Source organism: Mauremys mutica, chromosome 8, assembly GCF_020497125.1.
Source record: "Mauremys mutica isolate MM-2020 ecotype Southern chromosome 8, ASM2049712v1, whole genome shotgun sequence".
Classification (NCBI taxonomy): Eukaryota; Metazoa; Chordata; order Testudines; family Geoemydidae; genus Mauremys; species Mauremys mutica.
The window spans coordinates 31,811,612-31,836,564 of NC_059079.1; the positions used below are offsets into that span (position 1 = coordinate 31,811,612).

Here is a 24,953-nt window from a genome sequence, read left to right on the forward strand (position 1 = left end):
ATGGAGGATCTTTTTAAATGCTGTATGTGTGGAAATGTGCTGAATTATAGTCATGGAGACAAAAGTCCTGTTTCTGCACTGGACAGGCATAGTCTAGGGAACAGTGTATAAGCCTCATCCTGCAGCCCTTATCTAAGGAAAACTCCCATTAAAGTCAATGATGAACATTGTCCATGTAAAGATGGTAGGATCAGGCCCCATTTTTTGTCTGAACCCTGACCTGCAGGGTCATGATTCAAGGTGAGAGAATAATCCATTCTACAGAACAATTCAGTGTTGTCCCTCCACAGAAGGCCAACTAGTACTAATTACGATGTGGAGGATTTTTGTTCTTTGTGGTATCAAATGAGCTTAATTTCACAAAGCCATTAGAGAACAATTTTCAGTCGCTACCAGCTCAGACTGGATTTTACTAGAGAAAATAATATATAGCACTGATACAGTACTGTTCATCCACACATCCTGTTACACTTTACAGAGATAGTAAGCCTCATTATGCACATTTCTCAGATGGGGAAACTGAGATCTAGAGAGATTAAGTGGCTTGCCTGAGATGTTGCAATGAGCTAGTGACAGAGCTGGGGCTCGGACTCCTGACTCTTACTCCAATGTCTCACTCATTAGGCCATATTTGTTGATCAGCCCCATCCACCAAGAACATTTTAAATATTTTGTTTTAAAATGTTTCTAGAACACAGTAAACATGTAGACCTAAAAATGACTGTTTTGAGGACATAAATCAGAAGTGGGCAAACTACTGCCCGTGGGACTGTCCTGCCCGGCCCTTGAGCTCCCAACCAGGGAGGCTAGCCCCGGGCCCCTCCTCTTCTGTCCCCCAATCCCGCAGCTTCAGCTTGCTGTGCCACCAGCGCTCTGGCCCGCCGCTCCTGCCGGGCAGCGTGGGCGGTGTGGCTGGCTCCTGCCGGGCAGCATGACTGCGAGCTCCTGCTGCTCTGAGTGGCATGGTAAGGGGGCAGGGAGCGGGGAGGGGGGTGTTGGATAAGGGGCAGGAGGTCCCAGGGGGCAGCCAGGAGCAGGAGCAGGGGGTGATTGGATGGGGTGGAGGTTAGGGGGGCAGTCGGGGACAGGAAGCGGGGGGGGGGGTTGGATAGGCATGGGAGTCCCGGGTGGGCCTGTTAGGGGGCGGGGCTGTGGATAGGGGCGGGGCAGTCAGAGGACAGGGAGCAGGAGGGGTTGGATAGCGGATGGGGTCTTGGGGGGGGCAGTTAGGGGCGGGGGTCCCAAGAGGGGGCAGTTAGGGGACAAGGAGCAGGGGGGTGTTGGATGTGTCAGAGGTTGGGGGGGGCGGATGGGGTGGGGGCCGGGCTGTTTGGAGAGGTACAGCTTTCCCTACCCAGCCCTCCATACAGTTTTGCAACCCCGATGTGGCCCTCAAGCCAAAAAGTTTGCCCGCCCCGACATAAATGGATCTTTAAAAATGTATTTTTACAGTCTTTCCAGTTCTTTAAAATTGAGTTTATTACTGAGCAGTAGCAACACTTGTTTGTATTCCTTGCTCCCAAATATTGATGTTTTTCACTGTGAAATTCTTAGTTATGATCAACAGAACTAAGTGTAGCTCGCCAAAAAAAGAAGAGCTGGCAAAAAGTGCAAGAGCTTTACAAATGATCTGTATTCATTGTAGTTTTTCCAGTCTCCTGAAAATAGTTGTGGCTTCAAAGCTTAACAGGGGAGGATGATTCATTCTTAGATGTATTGTTCCCTTCAAATGCCTAAAAGATAGGAAAAAGTTAGTAGTAGGAGTTTTATTTATTTACGCCAGTCAGGATTAGGTACCCACTGTGCTGGACACTACTCAAATGTATAGTAAAATGATTGCCAAAATAGAAAGACAAGTCAGCCAAGACCTTTATTATATATTTCTCTCTCTCTCTCTCTGTTAAGATGATAAAAGTCAAGCACTCAAATGTTAGGAAATGCCAGAATTAAGGTTGCCTGTGCATCCTTAATTCATTCCTTTTGTGCATATGAATAATGATAGACCCATCAATTATGTGATCATGTACTATTTTTAGCTCGCCCAACCAGTTCCAGTCTCCTGCCTCCAACTCCCAGTTTCTTTCCCCCAGTTCCATGCTTATCAGACTCCTTGTCCCAATTTATTCCTTTCCCTCCCCCGGTCTGTCCTTTGTCCCCTCTACATTCAAATTCAGTTGCATCCGCCAAAATGCTGACTGAGTATCATCAGGGGCTGGGGTTCATTGAGAGCACAGGAGAGGCAGGCTCCCTACTGTCAGTTACAGTGCCCAGCCTGGAGTAGCTGGGAGCACCAATGACAGAGACATTCCTTCTGAGCCCCTATAGCTTGGGGTGGGGGTATACTCAGTAACTCTGCAGCAATGGCACATGCGCACTGTCCAGTCACACACAGGAGATGTGAGGGGATGGAGCATGTTCAGTCACTCTGTGGGCATGATGCATTCACAGTCTGGTCAGCACTTGAAGCGGTGAGAGTCTCAAGCATGCTCAGTGAGGGTGGAATCTTCTGTTATTTCTAGCTACTAAATCAAAGTAGTCTCCACTGAGCATGTTTGAACTGCATTTTTTCAAAGGCTTATAACTTGGCTAAATTTGGCAGATTTTTGCATGGACAGCAAAAGATTCATCCCTGACACAAACACTAGGTCCTACCAAATTTCAAGTCCCTGCTTCAAAGCCTTTCAAAGAAAAAGTCTCAAGAATTTTTTAATATGGGAAAAATTTATTTTTCCCCAACCTTGTTTTCAGAAATGGTGGAATCATATTGGCTACATTTTTCTTCTATAAAAAAACAGCAACAATTTCAGACTGAGACAGACACTCCGCATGCAAAATTTCAGGCCAAACAGTTCAGTAAAGTTATGACAAACTGAAACAAGGTCTTAAAATGGGAAGTGTTGGACAACCTCAATAAATGGTAGCGCCAGCCCTGCTTATTCTGCTACAGTTCAGTCTAGGAAAACTTGGCTGTAATCAGTGGGGCTCCACATGGGTGCAGTGACTTTTGCCTAACCCAGCACCCCAGGCACGCCCATGCGGATCTGGCTGCAGAACTGTGGTCATAATTTAGTCTTATCTGCTCTAGCTGGCCAAAGAGCTGAATCCTGTAGTCTCTGTGCAGACAAAAACAAAAAAAAATTACTGGGAAGATTTATCTGCTCAGAACTGCAGAATTGGGCCCTCTGTCGTTAAACAGTTTAGCTTGTTTCCTTAACATGGTGCCTTGCCAAAGACATTACAGTACCCCTTGACAGTGGCACTGAAATATTACTCAGAGTAACAAATGTTTACGGTCTGTGACAAAGTGCTCCAACTTCAGGAGTGTGCAGTGTACTGTTTTATGTGAAGTAATACTCGGGTGTAACCAGCACTCATCCAATACAAGGACTCTGTCAGCCCCCAGCTACCAGGCCACAGGTTCATTGCTGCTTATAATTGCCACAGACTGTATGTTAAATATGCATTGCTCTCCGCCGTTTTAATGAAGATGAATGTTCCATAATTTGTGTATGGGAACCAGCCCAGAGACCTACTTGCAGCAGTTTTCCCAAAAGACACTTCATAATTCATACTAACACAAACAGTATATTTAAGCCAGCAAAGAGAGCTACTTTTGCCTAGCCCAGCACTTTCTGCCATCAGTGGATCTCCTGGCTTGAAATAGTGTGAAGTCCCCCATGGTTACCATCTGTCCCAAAATCACAGAATGGTCTTAATGCACAAACCTTCCACTCCCAGCTCTGCTGCTGTTCTGCCTTCAGCTGGAGCCTGCCTGACCTTATGCCCCTCTAAGTCAATGGAAAAAATTCCCACTGATTTCAGAGGAGTGGGATCAAGTCCATAGCCTTGTGACACATCCTCAAGAGGTGATGGCATTCATTCTCTATCCTATACTGATGCAGTGTCATGACCGAGAAATGTATTGCCAGCTAATGAATAATTTTATATCTCCTAGCTGGTTATTTTAAGAAATCCCACACCTTTCAAGCCTCCAAGGTATACTTAGTTAATTATACCTACAACTCTGTATTCCTGTTACTGTCATCTTCATCTTCCCTCTTCTCCTCCTCCATTGTGTTCTTCACTCCCTGTTGCATCAGTGAGCTCGTGGGGGCAGGGACTGTCTTGTTAAATGTTTGCATCCAGCACAATGGGGCCCTGACTGTAACACACACAATAAATAATGATTGCCTCCCTGTGTTGTAACACAATTGATTATCTTCTTCCACATGAAGAATAAAAATAGACAAGGGCTCGACCTGTAGTGAAAAGCTCTGCAGTTTGGCAGACTCATTATTCTTGGCGTGGCAAATCTTGTTCCCCTGTGGTGGTCATGTAAGAAACAAAAATCAGTGGAGCTTCCATTTTATACTGTGTGTAGCGGATAAGCTGTAGTGAAGTTGGGTATGGGGACCCAGTCTTGAGGCATTGTTCAGTGAGGATATGGGGATGGTGTGGAAGGTGGCTGGGACAGATGGGGCCTACCAGAGGGTCAACAAATGATACCAACCTCCTGATTGAAATCTCCCATTTAGGGGGCGCAGAGCAGTCGGTAGCCTCTGCCACATCCTGGAGACTGCAGTTATTCTCCCAGAGTGGTTGATACACCTGCTGGTACAGGGACGGAGAACTCCATCCTTCCATCTCCTACATGTCACCTGTGCACAACACATTTGTTTGGCACTTAAAGAACCTGGGAAAAGAAACTCTATACAAGCAGCCATCTTGGTGTCAACTTTTTGTTATTTTTGGGTGTTCCATGAAGGAAATATGTTAAGTGTCCATACAGACATCTACAAAGACATGCTCCCTATCCCAGAGAGCTTGCAATAGATAAAATAAAGGCACACTATCCAGTTCATTCTTTATATTTAATTGAATCTGCTTTTCCAATCATAGAGCCTATTTAAATTGCATCTAGAAAGCAGAGATAGGTAAATTAATCATGCACAGCAGTTTTATTTGACCAACGCCCTTGTGCACTTAAAGGTTAGTACTTACCCACTACCAGTTATTCTACATAGAATGAAGTATGTTACTCAAAAGGAATCTCTTTAAAAATGACCACAGTAGCCTGTTATTAGACCCAAAGGCTATACTCGCACTATTGTTGGCTGCAGCTTTTTAATTCAGGACTGTATTTTAGATGTATTTGTGTGTGTTGTTTTTAATTATAAAGTACACCTCTACCCCAATATAACGCGGTCCTCGGGAGACAAATCTCACCGCGTTATAGGTGAGACTGCGTTAGATCAAACTTGCTTTGCCCCCCGTTCCTTATACCCTGACTGCCCCCTCCAGAGACCCCCCTCCCTAATCACCCCCAGGATATCACCCCTACCCAACTCCCCCGTCCCCTGACTGCTCCGACCCCTATCCACCCCCCCACGCCCCCTGACAGGCACTCACCGGTAGCAGCGGGAAGCAGAGCAGCGCGGCCTGAGTCCGCTCCACTCTGCCAGCTCCCAGCTGCGGCGCTCTGCTTCTTGCCGTCGGTGAGTGCAGGGAGGTTTGGGAAAGGAAAGCCCCCCCCACCCCCCGCACTCACCTGCAGCGGGAAGTGGAGCGACGCCGCCCCAGCCTGCTCCATGGTGCCAGCTTCCAGCCGCAGTGCTCCGCTTCCTGCTGCCAGTGAGTGCGGGGAGGTTGGGGAAAGGATGCCCCCCCGCACTCACCTGTGGGGGGAAGCGGAGCGGCGTGGCCCCAGCCCACTCCGCTTTCCTTGACCCGGCCCCAGCCGTGTTGCTAGGGGGCGGCTGGGGAAAGGTCCTGCACTCACCTGCCCAGCGGGAAGTGGAGCGCCACGGCTGGGAGCTGGCGGAGTGGAGCTGGCTGGGGCTGGGCTGCTCTGCTTTCCGCCGCCAGTGAGTGCGGGGAGGTTGGAGAAAGGACGCCCCCCTGTACTCACCTGCGGCAGGAAGTGGAGTGCTGTGGCTGGGAGCTGGTGGAGCTGGCTGGGGCCGGGCTGCTCCGCTTCTGCGGGAGGGGGTGCGGGGGGGATCCCTTACCCCAAGCCCCCTCAGGTGACAAGGCTGGGGCCAGGGCGAGGGAAGCAGAGCAGGTTGCTCCCGGCCCCCTGCTAATCCCCCGGGCCACTCTGGGACTGTGGAACCCCCAAAAGTGCCCTCCCACAGCTCCTGCCACCCAGACCCTGTGGAGGGGGGAAGCCCCTGACCACCCCCGAGACCCTCTGCCCCTTATTAAACCCCTCGGCCCTGGCCTGGTCCGGCACCCTTAACACGCTGCCCAGAGCAGCGTGTCAGAGCTTTACTGTGTTATATGCAAACCCGAGTTATATCGGGTCGTGTTATATCAGGTTAGAGGTGTATTTTTCAAGACACTTGACAAAGACACACTGGAGAAAAAATATAGTAAAGCTCTTACAAACTACTAACCTACCTCTCTGTCATGGGCCTGAGGCTATCAGCCCCACAAGGGGATAGTTGGTGAATGGAAAACCTGCTCTGCTCTCATCACCCCTCCCCAGCTGCACCCTGCAGGTATTCCTATGAGCTGTCAGTGGTTCAGGAATTGAATTATTTAATTTCCTTCATATCCTGAAATGCAGGTCATCTGGATCTCCTGATCTATCAAATATATTCACTTTTCTCTTCAGCCGCATTGGCAAGAACCTTCATTACTTCCTAGCTGTCTATACCACTTTTCTTTATTTAATTTGATGAAGGCCAATTGCAAACAGGCAGATTAGTGCAATGGCGCAGCCATTTTAGAATCATCATTTGATTTAATTTCTCTCATTTATTAATGAGACTAATTTGTCTCCAATTCCCTTCTTCCCCACCCTCATCTATTTATTCTCCTTAACTCCTTTAGGTTGCATTAACTCCGTCTGCTTTTTGCTGCTCTTATCTGCTCCTGAAAGCATTAACTGGCTCTGTGGGCCAAGTTCTCAGCTGATGTAAATTCGTGAAGCTCCACTGAAGGCAAAGTTGCGGTGCCCATTTATACCAGCTGAGAATGTGGCCTTCAGTGCTCTTGTTTGCTTCTTCCCCACATCTCCATTTCCAGCACATGCCTGTTTGTTTGTTTGTCTTCATATTCCTTCAGAAGACCACATTGGCCTCTTCTTTTCCATGTGCTATTCCAGGGGTTGGCAGCCTACGACACGTGTGCCAAAGGTGGCACGTGAGCCGATTTTTGATGACACGTGGCAGTGGGCTGAACCGCTCAGCCCACCACCGCTCTGGGGTTCCCGCTGCTGGCCCCTTGCCAGCTGGGGTCCTGCCGCCAGTCACACTCAGCACCCGCTGCCGGCCTGGGGGAAGGAACCCCAGGCTGGCAGCGGGCTGAGACCCTGGCTGGTAGGAGCCAGTGGCTGAAATCCCAGAGCGGGGGCAGGCTGAGACACTCAGCCCAGCCGGGGTCCCACCACCAGTCCCACTCAGCGCCTGCGGCTGGCCTGGATGAAGGAACCCTCCACACACCCAGCCCTCTGCCCTGACCCCTGTACCCTCCACACACACACCCAGCCCTTTGCCCTGACCCCTGCACCCTCCACACACGCACACCCAGCCCTCTGCCCTGACCCCTGCACCCCCCACAACCCTAGCCCTGACTTCTGCACCCCCCCCACATACCTAGCCATCCCACACTCTGACTCCTGCACCCCCTCACACACCTCCAGCTCCTGTTCTGACTCCTGCACCCCCATACCCCATGCCCTGACTCTTGCACCCCCCCATATTCCCACCCCCACCCTGAGCACCAAATGGGAGCTGTCCTAGGTAGGCGCTCCACACCCAAACCTCCGGCCCCAACCCTAAGCCCCCTCCCTCATTCTAGCTCCTGGCCAGACCCTGCACCGCAGCCCCCAGCCTGTTCCTTCACCCCCAACCCTGTGCTCAGTGCACTCCCACCCTCAGCTCCGTGCAGAGAGGGAGGAAGAGAATGGGCTCGAACCAGGGAGAAGGTAGGTACCCACTGTATGTGGGCAGGGCTGGGACCCCAGACCGACAGCAGGCTGAGTGGGGGCAGCAGCCGGGACCTCAGCTGACAGGAGCCGGTGTACAGAACCCCAGACCGGCAGCGGGCTGAGCTACTCAGCCCACTGGTGGTCTGGGATCCCGGACGCTGGTCCCACTCAGCCCACTGCCAGTCTGGGGTCCCGGCTGCCGGCCTCCTGCCAGCTGGGGTCCCGCAGGCCCCACTCAGTCCGCTGCCGAACTAGGTGAACGGAACCCCAGGCCAGCAGTGGGCTGAGTGGGCCAGCGGCGTAAGATCAGCATTTTAATTTAATTTTAAATGAAACTTCTTAAACGTTTTGAAAACCTTGTTTACTTTACATACAACAATAATTTAGTTACATAATATAGACTTATAGGGAGAGACCTTCTAAAAAACGTTAAAATGTATTACTGACACGCGAAACCTTAAGTTAAAGTGAATAAGTGTAGACTGGGCACACCACTTCTGAAAGGTTGCGATCCCTGTGCTATTCCTTTGCTGTGGAATTTCAGGGTTCCCCAAAATTCTTCTGCATGCCTGTATTTTCACATCTCCTCTCATTGCCCCACATTCATGGAATCAATTTTCAATTTCCTTTATTTTCCATTGTTTGAAATATCTCCCTAGAAATATTAAAAATATATTTCCCTATTGACCCCCTCCCACCAGTTTTCCATCTGGCAAACCCTAAATTTTATTTTGAATTCTTTACAAGCTAGTGCAGCTTGTTTTGTGTTGTTTATCCCTCCTTGTTTGTATACCACCATTGGCTGGTTCTCAGAACAGAGTTTAACTTGGGCTTCTTGTTTTAATTCTCTGCAGCAGCAGAATGCCAGATAGTCCAGCTCATACCTCCCTTTCTTTTTTAAGTTTCTGGAAAGCAAGGTGGGATAGCGGAAGCGAGAGAAAAGAGAATGAGAGCAAGGGCAGCTCCAGGCCCCAGCGCGCCAAGCGCGTGCTTGGGGCGGCTGCTGCGGGGGGCGCTCTGCCTGTCGCCGGGAGGGTGGCAGGCGGCTCCGGTGGACCTCGCGCAGGTGGGAGGTCCACCGGAGCCGTGGGACCGGCGACTGGCAGAGCGCCCCCCGCTGAGTGCCGCCGTGCTTGGGGCGGCGAAATTGCTAGAGCCGCCCCTGAATGAGAGTGATGATTTTAATTAAGAAAATTAAGATAATTTAGAATTCAGAGATTCCCCAACCAGATTATAACAACATTTAATATAGGCAAAGCTTATGCCTAAACTATTGGGTATTGTGCCTGTAAATAGTAACTGGATGCAACTGAATTGAAGTCAGTGGAGCAGTACAAATTTACACCAGCTGAAATTCTAACCCACATTGTTTAAATTCATCTTTAATATTGCAATTCCTTTTAATAACAACATAAGAGAAACTCCAGTAGTTAATGTGTTGATCTTTTTCCTGAAATGTGGCATTGGTTTTAAACTATCTCTGTTTTGACTTGTTTAAAATAGTCAGCAGAATATAGATTGAATCTGAACCTTTTCCGTTTGCAAAGTCCTTGTCGCATCTGATTGGAAATGAATCTATGAATAAAATACTGTTTGAATGTAACACTTCTTTAGGGTCAGAGTCCTTGTGCAGCCTGGAGGAGTTATTTAGCAATTCTTTGAAAAAGATAAACACGCAGTCTGTTTTTCTGAAGCTTTGGAATCCTCTGCTTATGGAATTCCAAGGAGTCTGCGTGGTAACAGGGCTAGAAGCGTAATGTGTAAAAGCAAGCTACTGTTGTAAAAGAAGTGGTAGTTATATGTATCCACTTTTCGTGCAATCATTCAATCCAGCAGCATTGTAAAATACAGAATACAGATACCTTCCTTTGAATTTCTTATAGGCCTCTGCTGTGACTTCTAGTACCACAAAGGTAGCCTGCATTAGAGGGAGAAATGATTGAGTTTCTTGAGAGAATGATAGAAAATGGCTCAAATATTCCATACCTTTGTGACCGGTCTCCATCTGAATCTTGCAAATATCCATGTTTGCAAAATATTGCAAAAGAAGGATTAAGCATAGAAAGTCCCCACTCTATGGACAAAGGACATACAATTCAATTCCTGTTCCTTGTATTCATTGTATACTGTCATTAGTTCATTCACATCCACCATTGGGACCATATATTGAGTAAAGAATGCTGCACAGTGCTTTAAATAGCATTCTGATATAGTTGTCACAGCAAAACTGAACACTAGATTGACTCACCCCTGACAAGTTTTTTTAATAGTCGTTTTTTTCCAGTTCATATCAATACTTTTCTGAGTGCTTTTCTTCCCTGGTGAGGTTCTCTAGTCTGAAAGAATGGTTACTAATTTTCAGGTGCTGTAGATCTTGATTTAAAAAGATCAGTTGTTCTGTTTCTATTTTTAAAGTAACCAATCTATAAACTTTCTACTGTGAAACCATAATGGGGCTAAGTATTACCTAGAGCTGGTTTGGACAAAAAATTCCATTCTGTGGGAAATTCTAACATTCCGAATTTCAGAATTTCTAACATTCAGAAAATCAGAACAAAAAGCCCAAATGTTGATGTTTCCCACGGAATGCTTCAATATGACATTTTCTGACAGAAAAACATTGCATCTGAAAATTTTCAGACTGTTCTAGTATTGTCACTTAGGTAGACTCAGGTCATCCTTCTCCACAGATGGCCCTGCAATAGAGGGCGCGAGAGACGAGAATTATGGAATTTTCCTCATGGAATTTCTCCCTCATCGTCTGTTTACCACCGACTAGACAGTGACGTGGTCATGTGCTCTTGAGCAGTTCTGACATTTCATATGCTCATTATCCAGGATTCTGGAGGAGAAGAGAAGGAGATCCTAGGAGCATTTCCTTGTGGTAGCATATGTCTTCATCTAAATTCCTCATCAATTACCTACCAATAAAGTAATCAAACACAGTTATGATAAAACAAAACTACTTACAAATACATAGAGAAACCAGAATTCAGATTTACCCGGGCTTCCCACAGATTTCAGTGCAGAATGATTTCTCATCCCATCTACTCCTACACTCAGTGCACTTCTTGCTGTGTGTTGCCAGCTCTCATGACATTAGGTGCTTTTCTTAAAGCTTTCCTTCTGGAGTCATAAGACTGTGGTTTACAAAAAAATTTCTACCCCTCACAGTTGTGAAGAAAAGCTTGAAAACATGAAATCCTACAAGATCTGATGCCAGAAAACACATCTCCCCTCCCCCAAAACAAAAAACACCCCGCAAAATAATCAATCCCTCCCCCCCCCCCAAAGTTATCAGAACAAAACAAAAAATGATTTTGAAGCCAGTCTCATGATATGTGGGATTTTCGAATGTTTGGAGCTGGTGGTACTTCTGTTGTCCGCAAAATGCCAGCTTCCAGTGACTGAGCTGACAACCATGTAAATAGCAAAGCTTCATCAGGGATCACTAAATGGCATCTAATAGATTAAAATTGTATTTATATGTTCTTTAAAGAGTGTATCTGTCTGTGATTGTTTGATAGAAAAATAACAATTTTAAAATAAAACCTGATGCAATATCACTCCAAAATTATTTAGATTTGTGCTGGAAATAAAGAAAAGGAAGGAAGAAGTCTTCCTAGCAATGGCCATAAAATAGTACAACTTCTGGTACTGCAGAAAAGCCAATTTATGTCATGCTTTAGCTCTTGCTCAAGAGTCTTTCCTCTGTGTGACACCTATGGGCACTGTGACGCTGTCAGGTAAAGGATACCTAAAGTACAGTGCTCCACTGGTAAGTGCTGGTCATATAATTTAAAGGGATGGATTTTTCCACTGTTTTCTAAAAGAAAAAAGAGTGAAGAGAAGGTTTGTCCTATTAGTCACTCACACCAGTGCTTCCTCTTTTGAAGAAGCACTTTCCCCTGGTTTCTCTGCTGAGTTTTTGTGAGATAAGCACACAGATATCAGAAGGGACTCTCCTGGCTGGACAGTCATAAAGAGAGCCGTATACCATCACCATTACTGCAACAAACTGGGCATCAGTGCAAGTCTATGGATACAGACACTGCCTCATAAATAACTCTGATTTTTAATATGGTTTTGTGAAGTAATGCTTCAGTTGTAGGGTTTCATTGACAGTGTATGAAATCTGAAGGATTTAAGATGACAATATGTTTATGTAACTCATGCTTAGAGTGCCTTCTATCCAAGGATCTCGAAACACATTATGGCTATGAATGAAGAATCCAGCAACACCCTTGTGAGGTGACTATTTTGCCCATTTTTAGATCCAAGGAACTGGGAGGGCAGGACGTGAAGCACAGAATGCCTAATGATTGTAGAAGGTCAAAATAGCATTTCCCCCCATCCCCCCAGTGAGTCAAATATCTTTTTTCATGAGTCATATGAAATGGGGGAGGATAGCATGAAATGACTAAACACCAGCTTTTCTTGACTGTCTTTCAGAAACATGATTCCTGTTACTGAATTTCGTCAGTTCTCTGAACAGCAGCCGGCATTCAGAGTACTGAAGCCATGGTGGGATGTGTTTACGGACTATCTCTCAGTAGCCATGCTGATGATTGGTGTATTTGGATGTACATTACAGGTAAATTAAACAAAGTATAACTTAAAAGCATGTTGTCGGAGTGTTCAAAAAATGCCAGACAGAGCCTTCTTTAGGAGAACATTGTCAAGTTTTGTTTTCGCTGTAGTCACTACCGGCAATGCCAAAATCTGCTGGCCCAGATGAGTAATTTGTGTGAACAGATGAATAAAATATTAAGACCCAGACCCGTAGCTGCTGAAAATCAGAAGTCAGTGGAACGCTGTTGGTTTGCACCAGCTGAGGAATTGGCCCATTTGTTTTTTAATGATCCTCAGTCATGGCAAAGGAGCGTGAGGAGATTTTGTGCCTTTTTATATAAAAAATTTTCAAAGCAAACCTGACCGTTGAGTTAAATTCTTGTTTTTCACTATTGTTTACAACTTTCTTAAGGGCTTAAAAATATATTCTTGTCTTTTTCATTTGGCAAACATCGATTTTATTTTTCTCCCTGTGTTTTGAATAGAGCTGAAATGAATATGCTTATTTTATTCATAACCACCCATAATTAATAATTGTCCCTCCTCCAGGCCAAAACATTTTGAGGATGCTTGGTACATACACAATTGATGTTAACTGCTGGGTTAGTTAAATGTTGCTACAGAGCCAAAACTTGATGAGGAGCAGAAAGCACTATGTATGGGGGGCGCCACAAAAAAACCCTGTTGTTTAAAAAAATGTAGGTATTTGGTCATGAATATTTTTTTGTTTTTACATCTGTAAATTTGAAGGACCTTTTCAACAGGTTTGCGAGTAGATCAAAATTTAGACACATAAACATTAACTGTCCCTTTTAATAAAAAATAAAAGGGGAAGGGGGCACCTAAATGGTGATTTTTGTGTATGAGGCAGTGCACAGTTGTGCAGACCCAGGAACTACCTATCAAATCACAATCTACCTCCCAGTTTTCCCCATTCCAGTTAGGACTTACCCTATGCTCGGCTTATACCTGGTGCAGTATACGTCCCACAGCCTTTGCTCTACCCACCTATGCAGAGAATAATGACTTGGCAGAGGCTTCTCCTCTGCATAAACCAGGGGTTCTCAAACTGGGGGTTGGGACCCCTCAAGGGGTCACGAGGTTATTACATGGGGGGTCGCGAGCTGTCACCCTCCACCCTAAACCCTGCTTTGCCTCCAGCATTTATAATGGTGTTAAATATATAAAAAAGTGTTTTTAATGCATAAGGGGGAGTCGCAATCAGAGGTTTGCTGTGTGAAAGGGGTCACCAGTACAAAAGTCTGAGAACCCCTGGCATAAACCCATAGAGCATGCCACAATCTGGCCCTGTGTTCCTGTCACTGATATGAAATAAGCCTCATCATTTCCTGTTTAACCCCTATGCCATTTTCTTACCGATCCACATTGTCTTAGCAGGATTTGATCCAGCTGACGCTGCTGGATCCAAGAATACCTCTAACATGGAACTCACATTCCCTAGGAAGTGAAGTTAAAGGGACAAATTCTCTGCTGTCATAAACTGGCAGACTTCAGTGGAACTCTGCTCATTTTCACCAGCAGGGAATTTTCTCCAGAATTTCAGTGATAAATGTCCCAAATTGTGCAGGATGTAAGTTATAGGTTTGTTTGTATTATATTTTTTAAATATCTTCTGCTGCGTACAGAAGATATGTATGTATGTGATATATGAATTCAAAAATTCCACTTAACGAGGGCACTTTTTGGGCCAGCAGCCAAGTGTTTGTTGACATGAACGAAGCATAGTTTCAGTCACTTGCATGCTTAACTGCTTGACTGAATAAACCACAAGGGAAATGGTGTGTGAAAACAATTCAAATGAAACAGACCAATATTTACATTCCTGTTTATTACAAATGTGTAAACCCAATTTCAAGATAATGGGCCAGATCCTCAACTGATGTTGATCGGGGTAACTCTGTTGACTTCACTGGAGCTTTATACCAGTTTATACGAGTTGAGGATCTGGCTCAGTGTATCTAAAGGAGCTTTCTAAGCCTGGTCTACACTACCGCAGTAAGTTGACCCAACTTCACAATTATGTGAATAACATAATTGAAGTCGACATAGCTTAGGTCAATTTACCACGGTGTCTACACCGCGCTGTGTAGATGGGAAGATGCTTTCCCGCCGACTTATCTTACCCTTCTTGGGGAGATGGAGTACACAAATTGATTGGAGAGCACTCTCCCAGTGATTTAGCACGTCTTCACCAGACCTGCTAAATCAACACCCACTACATCGATTGTAGCAGCGCCAAGCTACTGGTAAGTGCAGACATGGCCTAAGTTTCAGCAGTCACCATGCTGGAGATAGTTAAAAGTAATGGTGGGGTCCAGTCCTGCTAGGTGGCATGCTCCCTCAGCTCCTGCTGAAGTCAATGGGAAGTGTGGGCACTCAGGCAGAACAAGCCCATGTGTATATGTGGTAGGTTTAAATCTGATTGGTTAGTGCTGAATTCATGCAATGATCATGAAATCAAAGACAGAGCTACTCTTTCATAAGTTTGTTTACATGTAGAAGATTTTTATAAATATGGTAACGACTAAATAGGTCAGACAATCTAGTTTTTAGCATATATATTAATCGTGTGATTAGCACATAACAAATAACAATAATGGACTTAACCACTGAACTAATACTCAGCATAGAGTATGTCAAGGAGAAATTACATTTAGCTGATGCTATTATCCTACATGATTTGAAAGTGTATCTTTCTATGTGTTTCAGGTTATGCAAGACAAGATAATATGCCTTCCAAAAAGAATACAGCCTTCACAGAACCACGCTCACATTCCTAATGTGTCTAATGCAGTCCCAAATACAACCCCACTTCCTCCACCCAAACCATCCACTACTCCTGCCACTGTTGAAATGAAAGGACTAAAGACTGATTTAGACCTTCAGCAGTATAGCTTTATAAACCAAATGTGCTATGAACGTGCCCTGCATTGGTATGCAAAGTACTTCCCTTACCTTGTCCTTATACATACTCTGATCTTCATGCTATGTAGTAACTTCTGGTTCAAATTCCCTGGATCGAGCTCAAAAATTGAACACTTCATTTCCATACTGGGGAAATGTTTTGATTCTCCCTGGACAACCAGAGCATTATCTGAAGTGTCTGGGGAAGACTCGGAAGAGAAGGACAACAGGAAGAACAACATAAGCAGGTCAAATACTATCCAACCTAGCACAGAAGGCACTTTGGTCAAGAGTCAGTCTTTAAAATCGATACCTGAAAAGTTTGTTGTAGATAAGGGGACGGCAGGGGCACTGGATAAAAAAGAAGGAGAACAGGCAAAAGCATTATTTGAAAAGGTGAAGAAATTCCGACTGCATGTTGAAGAAAGTGATCTGCTCTATGCTATGTATGTTCGTCAGACTGTACTTAAAGTTATTAAATTCCTTATCATTATTGCTTACAATAGTGCACTAGTTTCAGAAGTTCAATTTACAGTAGACTGTAATGTTGACATACAGGACATGACAGGATATAAGAATTTTTCCTGTAATCATACCATGGCACATCTATTCTCTAAACTTTCCTTCTGCTACCTGTGCTTTGTAAGCATCTATGGACTAACATGCCTTTACACTTTATATTGGTTGTTCTATCGTTCACTAAAGGAATATTCTTTTGAATATGTTCGGCAAGAGACTGGAATTGATGATATCCCAGATGTTAAGAATGACTTTGCTTTTATGCTTCACATGATAGATCAATATGACCCTCTTTATTCAAAGAGATTTGCAGTGTTCCTGTCAGAAGTCAGTGAAAACAAGCTGAAACAGCTGAACTTAAACAATGAATGGACTGCGGATAAATTGAGACAGAGGCTACAAACAAATGCATATAACCGGCTAGAACTGCAGCTCTTCATGCTTTCTGGACTTCCAGACACCGTTTTTGAAATTACAGAGCTGCAGTCTTTAAAACTTGAAATAATTAATAATGTTATGATACCAGCAACCATTGCACAGTTGGATAATCTCCAAGAGCTCTCTTTGTACCAGTGTTCTGTGAAGATCCACTGTGCTGCCTTGGCTTTTCTGAAGGAAAATCTGAAGATCTTGAGCGTCAAGTTTGATGACATCAGGGAGCTTCCACATTGGATGTATGGGCTCAGAAATTTAGAAGAGCTCTACTTAATTGGTTCTCTCAGTCATGATATTTCCAAAAACATTACACTTGAGTCTTTTCGGGAACTTAAAAGCCTTAAAATTCTCTACATTAAAAGCAATGTATCCAAAATCCCACAATCTGTAGTTGATGTTTCAAGTCATCTTCAAAAAATGTGTATCCATAACGATGGCACCAAATTAGTCATGCTCAATAACCTGAAGAAAATGATTAACTTGACAGAGTTGGAGCTGGTTCACTGTGATTTGGAGCGCATACCTCATGCAGTTTTTAGCCTTCTCAGTCTCCAGGAATTGGATTTAAAGGAAAACAACCTCAAATCAATAGAAGAAATAGTTAGTTTTCAATATCTGAGAAAACTTACAATCCTAAAACTGTGGTACAACAGTATAACATATATCCCAGAACATATAAAGAAACTCACTAGCCTAGAGCGTCTTTCCTTTAGTCACAACAAAATAGAGGTTCTTCCATCCCACCTATTCCTATGCAACAAAATCAGATACTTAGACTTGTCTTACAATGATATACGATTTATTCCACCGGAAATAGGAGTGCTGCAAAGTTTACAGTATTTTTCCATCACTTGTAACAAAGTGGAGAGTGTGCCAGATGAATTATACTTTTGCAAAAAACTTAAGACTCTCAAGATTGGGAAAAATAACTTGTCAGTCCTTTCACCTAAAATTGGTAATTTAGTATTCCTCTCCTATTTGGATATTAAAGGCAATCACTTTGAAATTCTCCCGCCTGAACTTGGTGAGTGTAGAGCTTTGAAGCGGACTGGCTTGGTTGTAGAAGACACCTTGTTTGAAACTTTGCCTTCTGATGTTAGAGAGCAGATGAAAGCTGAATAATTAACTTCTTTTTACTCAGTTTTACAGAAAGATGCTTCTACCAAATACACTATATAAATAATTTGATAGTCTGAGTATGCCTTTATTGATGTGTTTATTTTATTTTTTCTTTTGTCCTTTTAACACGAAACTATCTGTACAAACAAATGTGGAGTAAGGAATATATATATTTTTTTTAATAAAAAATTACTTGTATTTTTTCACAGTTTAAAAATATTTTAAAGTTTATTTTGCCCTGATAACAAGAGTGTCTGAAAAATTATTTTGTACTGGCAAAAGCTAATGGTTAGATTAACTGTTTCTTAATTTTGCATATTTTTTTAAATAGATGAATGTATCATCTGCTGGGCCATTGTTAATGCCTTAGGATCTGATTTTCTAGGGGTTGATCCTGTGAGATGTTGAGCAGCCAGGGCGGCTCTACGTTTTTGGCCGCCCCAAGCAGTCATGCCCGGGAGGCGCCCCCAAGCCGCGGGAGCAGCGGACCTCCCGCGGGCATGACTGCGGAGGGTCCGCTGGTCGCGCGGCTCGGCTGGACCTCCCGCAGCTGCGGGCGGTTCGCTGGTCCGGCGGCTCCGGTTGAGCTGCCGCAGTCATGCCTGCGGGAGGTCCAGCCGAGCCGCGGGACCAGCGAACCGTCCGCAGTCATGCCTGCGGCAGGTCCGCTGCTCCCGGGGCTCCGGTGGATCTCCCGCAGGCATGACTGCGGCAGGTCCGCCGGCCCAGCCTGCCGCCCCCCCGGGAAAGGGCCACCCCAGGCGGGTGCTTGCCCCGCTGGGCTCTGGAGCCGGCCCTGTGAGCAGCCTCAACCCCTATTTTCATCAATCGGTGTTGAAGGTGCCCAGAACCCCACAAAACATAACCTTGATTAAATGTCCTTTTGTTGAGACTCTACACGTACCAAATATTCTCCCAAGTGGTCAAAGTGGCCTAAGGAAATTAGGTGCACAACTTCCATTGAAAGTCAATGGACACCTAACTCCCTTATGCCCCTCTAGAAATCTCAGCCTCCATCTCATGCAGTATTCTGAACAGAACACATCTGCTGTCGTTATTCTTCAGAACTGAACAAGTAAGGCTAAGATTTTCAAAGTAGTATAGGAGAGTCAATCTTGGACGGATTCAAGTTTGAGATTTTTTAAAAAGTCCAGGAGATGTAGCCTCCCACCTTCCATTAATTTGAACAGAAGGTATGTGACTAAGTCAGTGCTTTGAAAATCTCAACCCAGATCTTTACATTCTGCAAGGTAAAGATGAAATACCACAGTCAGGAAGCTCTCCCTCCCATCCCCCAACCAAGGGCCTATTCTTACACAGTGGTGAGTGTCTTCAACTTCCACTGAATTCAATCCCATCCCCTCCCACCCCCGCACAGGGTGTTTGGCATCTCACATGACTGAACTGTTTGCGGCTCAGGATCATTGCAGTTACTTTTGGTCTGTGAAGCTTTTGACCAGGAAACAAAAAAGCTTCCAGCAGCTAAGAAGCTCTGCAGTGGCCTTGGTAGCGTATTACCAGGTTTGGCGGAGGAGCCTTTACAGATTTTCAGAAACGAGATTAAATAAAGAAAATCTAATATTAACATGTCAAGTCTCAGCATAGCAGAGGCTGGTGGTGAAAGCCACATTTGTTTTAATTTCCCAGCTAGTAATTAAATTGAAAATCGTACAATTGGAAGCCTGCTTTTTAAAATAATTTAATCATCTGTAATAGGCTGACATGATAGTGCATCGGGTTGGGAATTTTATCAGCTAAATCCATGTTAAATTATTTTGTCAACTACTCCTACCATTTACTTTCTCATGGGCAGATATGGCAGGTGTTGTCCATTTAAATTCTATGTGCTGTTCAAAAATTAATTTAAGCCTAATAAATAATTTAAAAATTCCCAGGGTGTCTCCTCTTCCCCTGTATGTTTGAATCACAATGCAGGCACTGGATAATTGGTAGCAGATAACTAGAAATAAGTACTTCCTTTGAAAGGGCAGTCATGCTATTTGTAAACTGCAGAGGCTTGGCTGCTAATTTTTAAAAGTTATGTGAAACAATCACTAGGTGGTTGTCGGGGTATTTCCTCTTAGTTGCTAGTATTGCTTGTGTGGCTTGCACTACAGTTAATTTAAGTTTTGGGTCTTAGTACAAAAGCATGTGGTTGCTTTAAGAATCTGACATATGGGGGTGGGAGTGATGAAGAAAAATAATTTTTTCCCCATTAATCCAGGGTGTACTATGTAGTTCAGTAAGAATACTGGCCATAGTACCAAAGTCAGATTTACTTTTTCCATATGATTAATGAGATGGGTTGGAAGTGAAGGAATCAAAGCAAGCTTTTTAAAAGGTTCAGTTTAGCTCTATAATTGATGTAGCTATTGCAAGGGCTACTTTTATTCATATATGGAATGCACTTCGCAGTATAAGTACTCTAAATGTGCTTCAGTTGGATGTGATTTGGGAGAGAGAAATGTTTCATTGCTTATATTAACCTAATTATGTAAACCCAAGTGCTGTACTTCCTGATGAATGTAAACTGTTTAAAATGTCCAAGTAATTAGTGAATCTGTATCATTATCTTACTTACATCTGAAATAGGAGATTACATTAGGGTTGATTTAAAAAAAAATCTTTACAATGTCTATATTCTTAGACATAGCATTTCAAAAACGTGTCTATTGTTGTCTCCCTTGTATAGTGCAGTGTATATTCGGAATGGAAATTACACACACCTTTTAGCTAAAGTTTTGAAGGCCTGACCTACACACAGTTCTTGTACTGCTATAACTATGTCAGTTAGGGACGTGATTATTTATCTATTATAGTTGTACCAGTACAACCTCTAGTTCAGTTGCTCTCAACCTTTCCAGACTATTGTACCCTTTCAGGAGTCTGATTTGTCTTGCGAAGCCCCAGGTTTCACCTCACTTAAAAATTACTTGCTTACTAAATCAGAAATAAAAATACAAAAGTGTCACAGCACACTAGTACTGAAAAATTGCTTACTTTCTCATTTTTACCATATAATTATAAAATCAATTGGAATATAAATATTGTACTTACATTTCAGTGTATAGTATATAGAGCAGTATAACAAGTCGTCTGTATGAAATTTTAATTTGTACTGACTTCGCTAGTGCATTTTATGTAGCCTGTTGTAAAACTAGGCAAATATGTAGATGAGTTGATGTACCCCCAGGGGTACGTGTACCCCTGGTTGAGAACCACAAATGTGGGCACAATTATACTGATATAAATGTGCCTTATACTGGTATAGCTTATTCCCCTTCCTGTATGAGAGTAGCTATACTTCTATAAGCATGTTGGTATAATGGCATCCACACGAGGGGGTTTTATAGTTTTAATTATACAGATGTAGATAAACCGGTAGAGTTGTGTTTAGACAAGACCTTAGAATCACAGTGAATGATAAAATAACAAATCACAGTTATCAGTTTAATCTTATGAAACAAACTCAGGTAAGCGGCTTTTTCTAAACTTCTTAATATCTAATCTGGTGGATGTATTTTCAAATTACAGTATTTTAGAAATGCTCTTGCTAACAAACGATTGTTTCCTAATTCTGTATGAGATCCAGGAAAGATTGCATATATAAATGTAAAAGTGCCATATTTACTCAGCCATTCATTTACTACTCATACGAATATTTACCTGCAATGGATTATGGAAAATCTTTCTGGGAACTACAGTAATCTAGTAAGAATGGATGGACTTTTTATTGATAATACTATAGGCATGATTTGAATGAGCATATATGTCCAGTTATATTAAACAGGTGCCAAGTAACTAACAAAATTCTCGCATATAAACAAAGCATTTTACATCATTACAGAAAATACAAATCATTCTTAGTAATGGGAACAGAGATGACAGATGGTGGATCAAACATAAGAAAACTACCTTCTGATTTTTAAAAATGTGTACTGAACCTTTAAAGCAGACCTATTGCATGATCAAATCTGGGTATGTCTGTTTCCCCTGTTGTATCTAGCCAGTCTGACTAGCTTGCGCGTATTCCTAATGAAAAGCACCTGTTCCAAGTCTCATATCTCACTTTTCCAGCACTTCCATTAATGCATGTGCTTAAGTGGTGACAAGATCTGTAAGACTGTCAAGGGAAAGCTTTGAAATTTGACTTAATGGACGAACATCTTAATCCTGTGATGAGAAACGTCTTAATTCATAATAGGCCTGCCTAGTGTTATACTGCATTAAAGAACACACACACAAAATAATAAAAATTGTTTTTTTGTAATTTAAAACATTGACTGACTGTAATGTGATTATTTGTTTTGCAAACATTTTTCTTTTCCTATATCTGTTTTACCTAAAGACCAATCATAACTGTTTCTTTGATTTAATGATTTTTGGGGGTGAGGAGTGGGAAATATACTTTTGAAATACATCAAAAGGTTTTAAAGATTTATAATAATTTAATCTGACCTCCTGTGTAATAGAAATTATAAAATTTTCACCCAGTAATTCCCGCATCAGCAAAAAAACGTGTAATTAAACAGTGTATATACAGTGCTCTATTTTATTAGTAGTATTTCCATATCCTGCTTTTCTGTGTCCAGACTAAATTCCAGCTGAGGTTGGCAGCATGGAATTACCCAGATTCCCTGTGTAGTTTCAGCTGGTTAAAGTATTCCTCTCTCAAATTCTCTTGAATGGTTATTGTGAAATGCTGCTGCAGGCTGTGAACATGCAACCTACTGTGATTGCATTTCAGGTAAGAAGATTTTGGTTTTTGCATCTGATTTATATTTTATTACTTTATTTATAAAATATACCGATCCAAAGTCATAGGCACGTGTATTGGTGGCATTCACCTTGTAAAGGATCTTGGACTCTTAGGGATTCTTTATTAAAGATGCTATGTAAATGCTTCAGTTTTAGTAGAAGTTAGTAGACTGTGTTAGCTGGCTCTGTTTTCCTTTAAGTTTCCCATAAAGGACTCATTTGTATTTTGAGATGATGGATTTTGTTAGACTCTTCAGTGCCTTCAGCCACGGCAAGAGATGGGTGGAAAGAGAAACCACAGCATCATACAGTCCTAGAGGCTGCAGTTACAGCATCTGAACAAAACAAATCAAGGTTAATCACTTGTTAGATTAAAAAACTATTGTAGCCAATTTACACGTTACCCCAAATTCAAGCCAAATGACTAACTGAAATGTTCAGTAATTCTGGTTTGGGTTTACCGTAGAAATGTCTGCAAAGTCAAAGCTCACGATCCAGCTCTTCCCTGTTCCTGTTTTTTGCCCAGAACAGAGGGATTCTGGGGATTGTAGTCCAGATGGAAGAATGGGAGTTGGAGGAATGATAGCCTGCTGGGAAGGGAAGCTTTATAAAGAGATCGGAGAAAGAGCAGGACTTGTGGTTCTTTCTGCTGAGAGGGCCAGGACAGAGTAAAGTAGATGAGAGGGAATAGGCTGGGTTTCTTTACTGTGGAGGGAGACTGGGTAAAAGCAAGAGCTTTGAAACTCCCCAAGGGGAAAAGGATTTACTAGGAAGCCTGTAAAAGGGGAAGGAAACTTAGGAGGCTGATAAGGGGTCAGTGCTCTGGAGTTACCCAGAGGAGGGCCACAGTGTAGGAGCTAGCCATGGGAGAACCATAACCTATACCACTCTGAGGAGCTGTCTGCTGGTTGCGTCATTTTTGCCCTGCATCAAGAAGGGTGAACCCGTCACAAGGGGTGAAACTTTGAACAGACCCTGGAGACAGGGCTGTGGCCCAGGGAGTGAGGGACTGGGTGGAAGGCTGCTTTGGTCAGAATTTTAATTTCTTTTGGACCTTTCTTACCCTGGAAAGGGTGAAGTTCTGATTTTGCTGGAGAACAAAGAAAACTGAGGCAGCAGCCGATGAGGTAAGCAACTGCTATGTGGTACAAGGGTGATTTTCTTTTCCTTCAAAGGTCATGTTTTAAGTAAACAAACAGCAAACCCTACTTTAATCAAAGTCCACCAATCCAAGGAAGATTTTTCTCTTTAAGAAAAAAAATCCATATGTACAACTCTAGAATCATGCAATCAGAAATGTAGGGCTGGACGGGACCTTCAGAGATCTAGTCCAGCGCCCCATGCTGAGGGAGGACCAACTATACCTAAACCATCCCTGACAGGTGTTTGTCCAGGTGTTCTTAAAATCCTCCACTGCTAACCTCCCTTGCTAACCTATTCCAGGATTTACTAGGAAAAACTTTTGAGCAATAAGGATAGGTATCTAACCGAACTCTCTCTTGCTGCAGATTAAGCCCGTTACTTTTTGTCCTACCTTCAGTGGTATGATGGGGTGTCTACCCTACACAAGGCCTGAATGGGTAGAAAGACCAATTAACTCCACCACAGGCTGCACCTGGAGAAAAGTCAGGGCCTGTAAACTCTAAGTGATGATGAAGCACAGCTGGGCAGGGGGAGGGTGAGCAAGAAGGGGCTTGCAGGAAGAAACACTGCAGTCAGGACTAAAGAAAAGAGTTGAGGAGGAGTCCTAGTGGTAAGTAAGCCCTGGAATCCTGCCTGGGAATACAGACTCTGGCAAGAACCCAAGAAAGGGTGATGTAGCCACAGGGAAGGGAGGAGGTTCCACATGACCAAGGAAGGAAGGTAGGAAAGAGCCCAGGGAAACAGTGACAGGGTCTGGGATTGCTTAGACCTTAGTTGCTGGATTTAGGGTTCCAGGGCTGGTTCCCTTAGCCACTTGGGAAGTGGCACAGATTGTTCAGTGGGACTTTATTACCACAGAAGGGGTAAACTGTAGAGACCTGGCTGGAGGGCTAAGTCAGAGGAGTGTGTACTCTTGAGTCCAGAGAAAGACCATAGAGTGAGTAACTGAAGGAGAGGGCATCAGTCCAGTCAAGAGCTAATCCCCAGATGGCTACATACCACACTCCTGTTCATACACACCAAAATAATTAGCCTTTTTTGCAACAGCATCACATTGTTGAGTCATATGCAATTTGTGACCTGTACCACCCCAAGATCCTTTTCTGCAGTACTACTGCATAGACAGTTATTTTGTAGTTATGTATTTGAGTTTTCATTCCGAAGTGGTGTACTTTGTGCTTGTCTTTATTGAATTTCATCTTGTTGATTTCAGACCGATTCTCCAATTTGTAAAGGACACTTTGAATATTAGTCCTATCCTCCAGAGAGCGTGTAACCACTCCTAGCATGGTGTCCTCTGCAGATTTTATATGCATACTCTCCATTCCATTGTGAAAGTCATTAATGAAAATATTGAATAGTACCAGACCCAGGACAGAACCCTGTTGGCCCCCACTAGATACACCCTCCCGGGTTGTTAGTAAACCATTGATAGCTGCTCTGAGTACAGTTTTTCAACCAGTTGTGCATCCACCTTATAGTTATTTCATCTAGACCATATTTCCTCAGTTCATTATGAGAATGTCATGTGGGACTGTGTTAAAAGTAT

General features: G+C 43.5%; 1 protein-coding gene across 2 annotated transcripts in view; it reads left to right on the forward strand.

The window, feature by feature from the left end:
• LRRC8C (leucine rich repeat containing 8 VRAC subunit C) overlaps positions 1-17,873 on the forward strand; it is a 37,428-nt gene extending 19,555 nt beyond the window's left edge. For both annotated transcript variants that reach the window (XM_045028842.1, XM_045028841.1), the window contains exons 2-3: positions 12,386-12,527; positions 15,236-17,873. In XM_045028842.1, coding sequence (XP_044884777.1) covers positions 12,390-12,527; positions 15,236-17,506 — 2,409 coding nt within the window. In that variant the 5' untranslated portion in view covers positions 12,386-12,389 and the 3' untranslated portion in view covers positions 17,507-17,873. The remainder of the gene's footprint in view (positions 1-12,385; positions 12,528-15,235) is intronic.
• Positions 17,874-24,953: the final 7,080 nt, after the last annotated feature.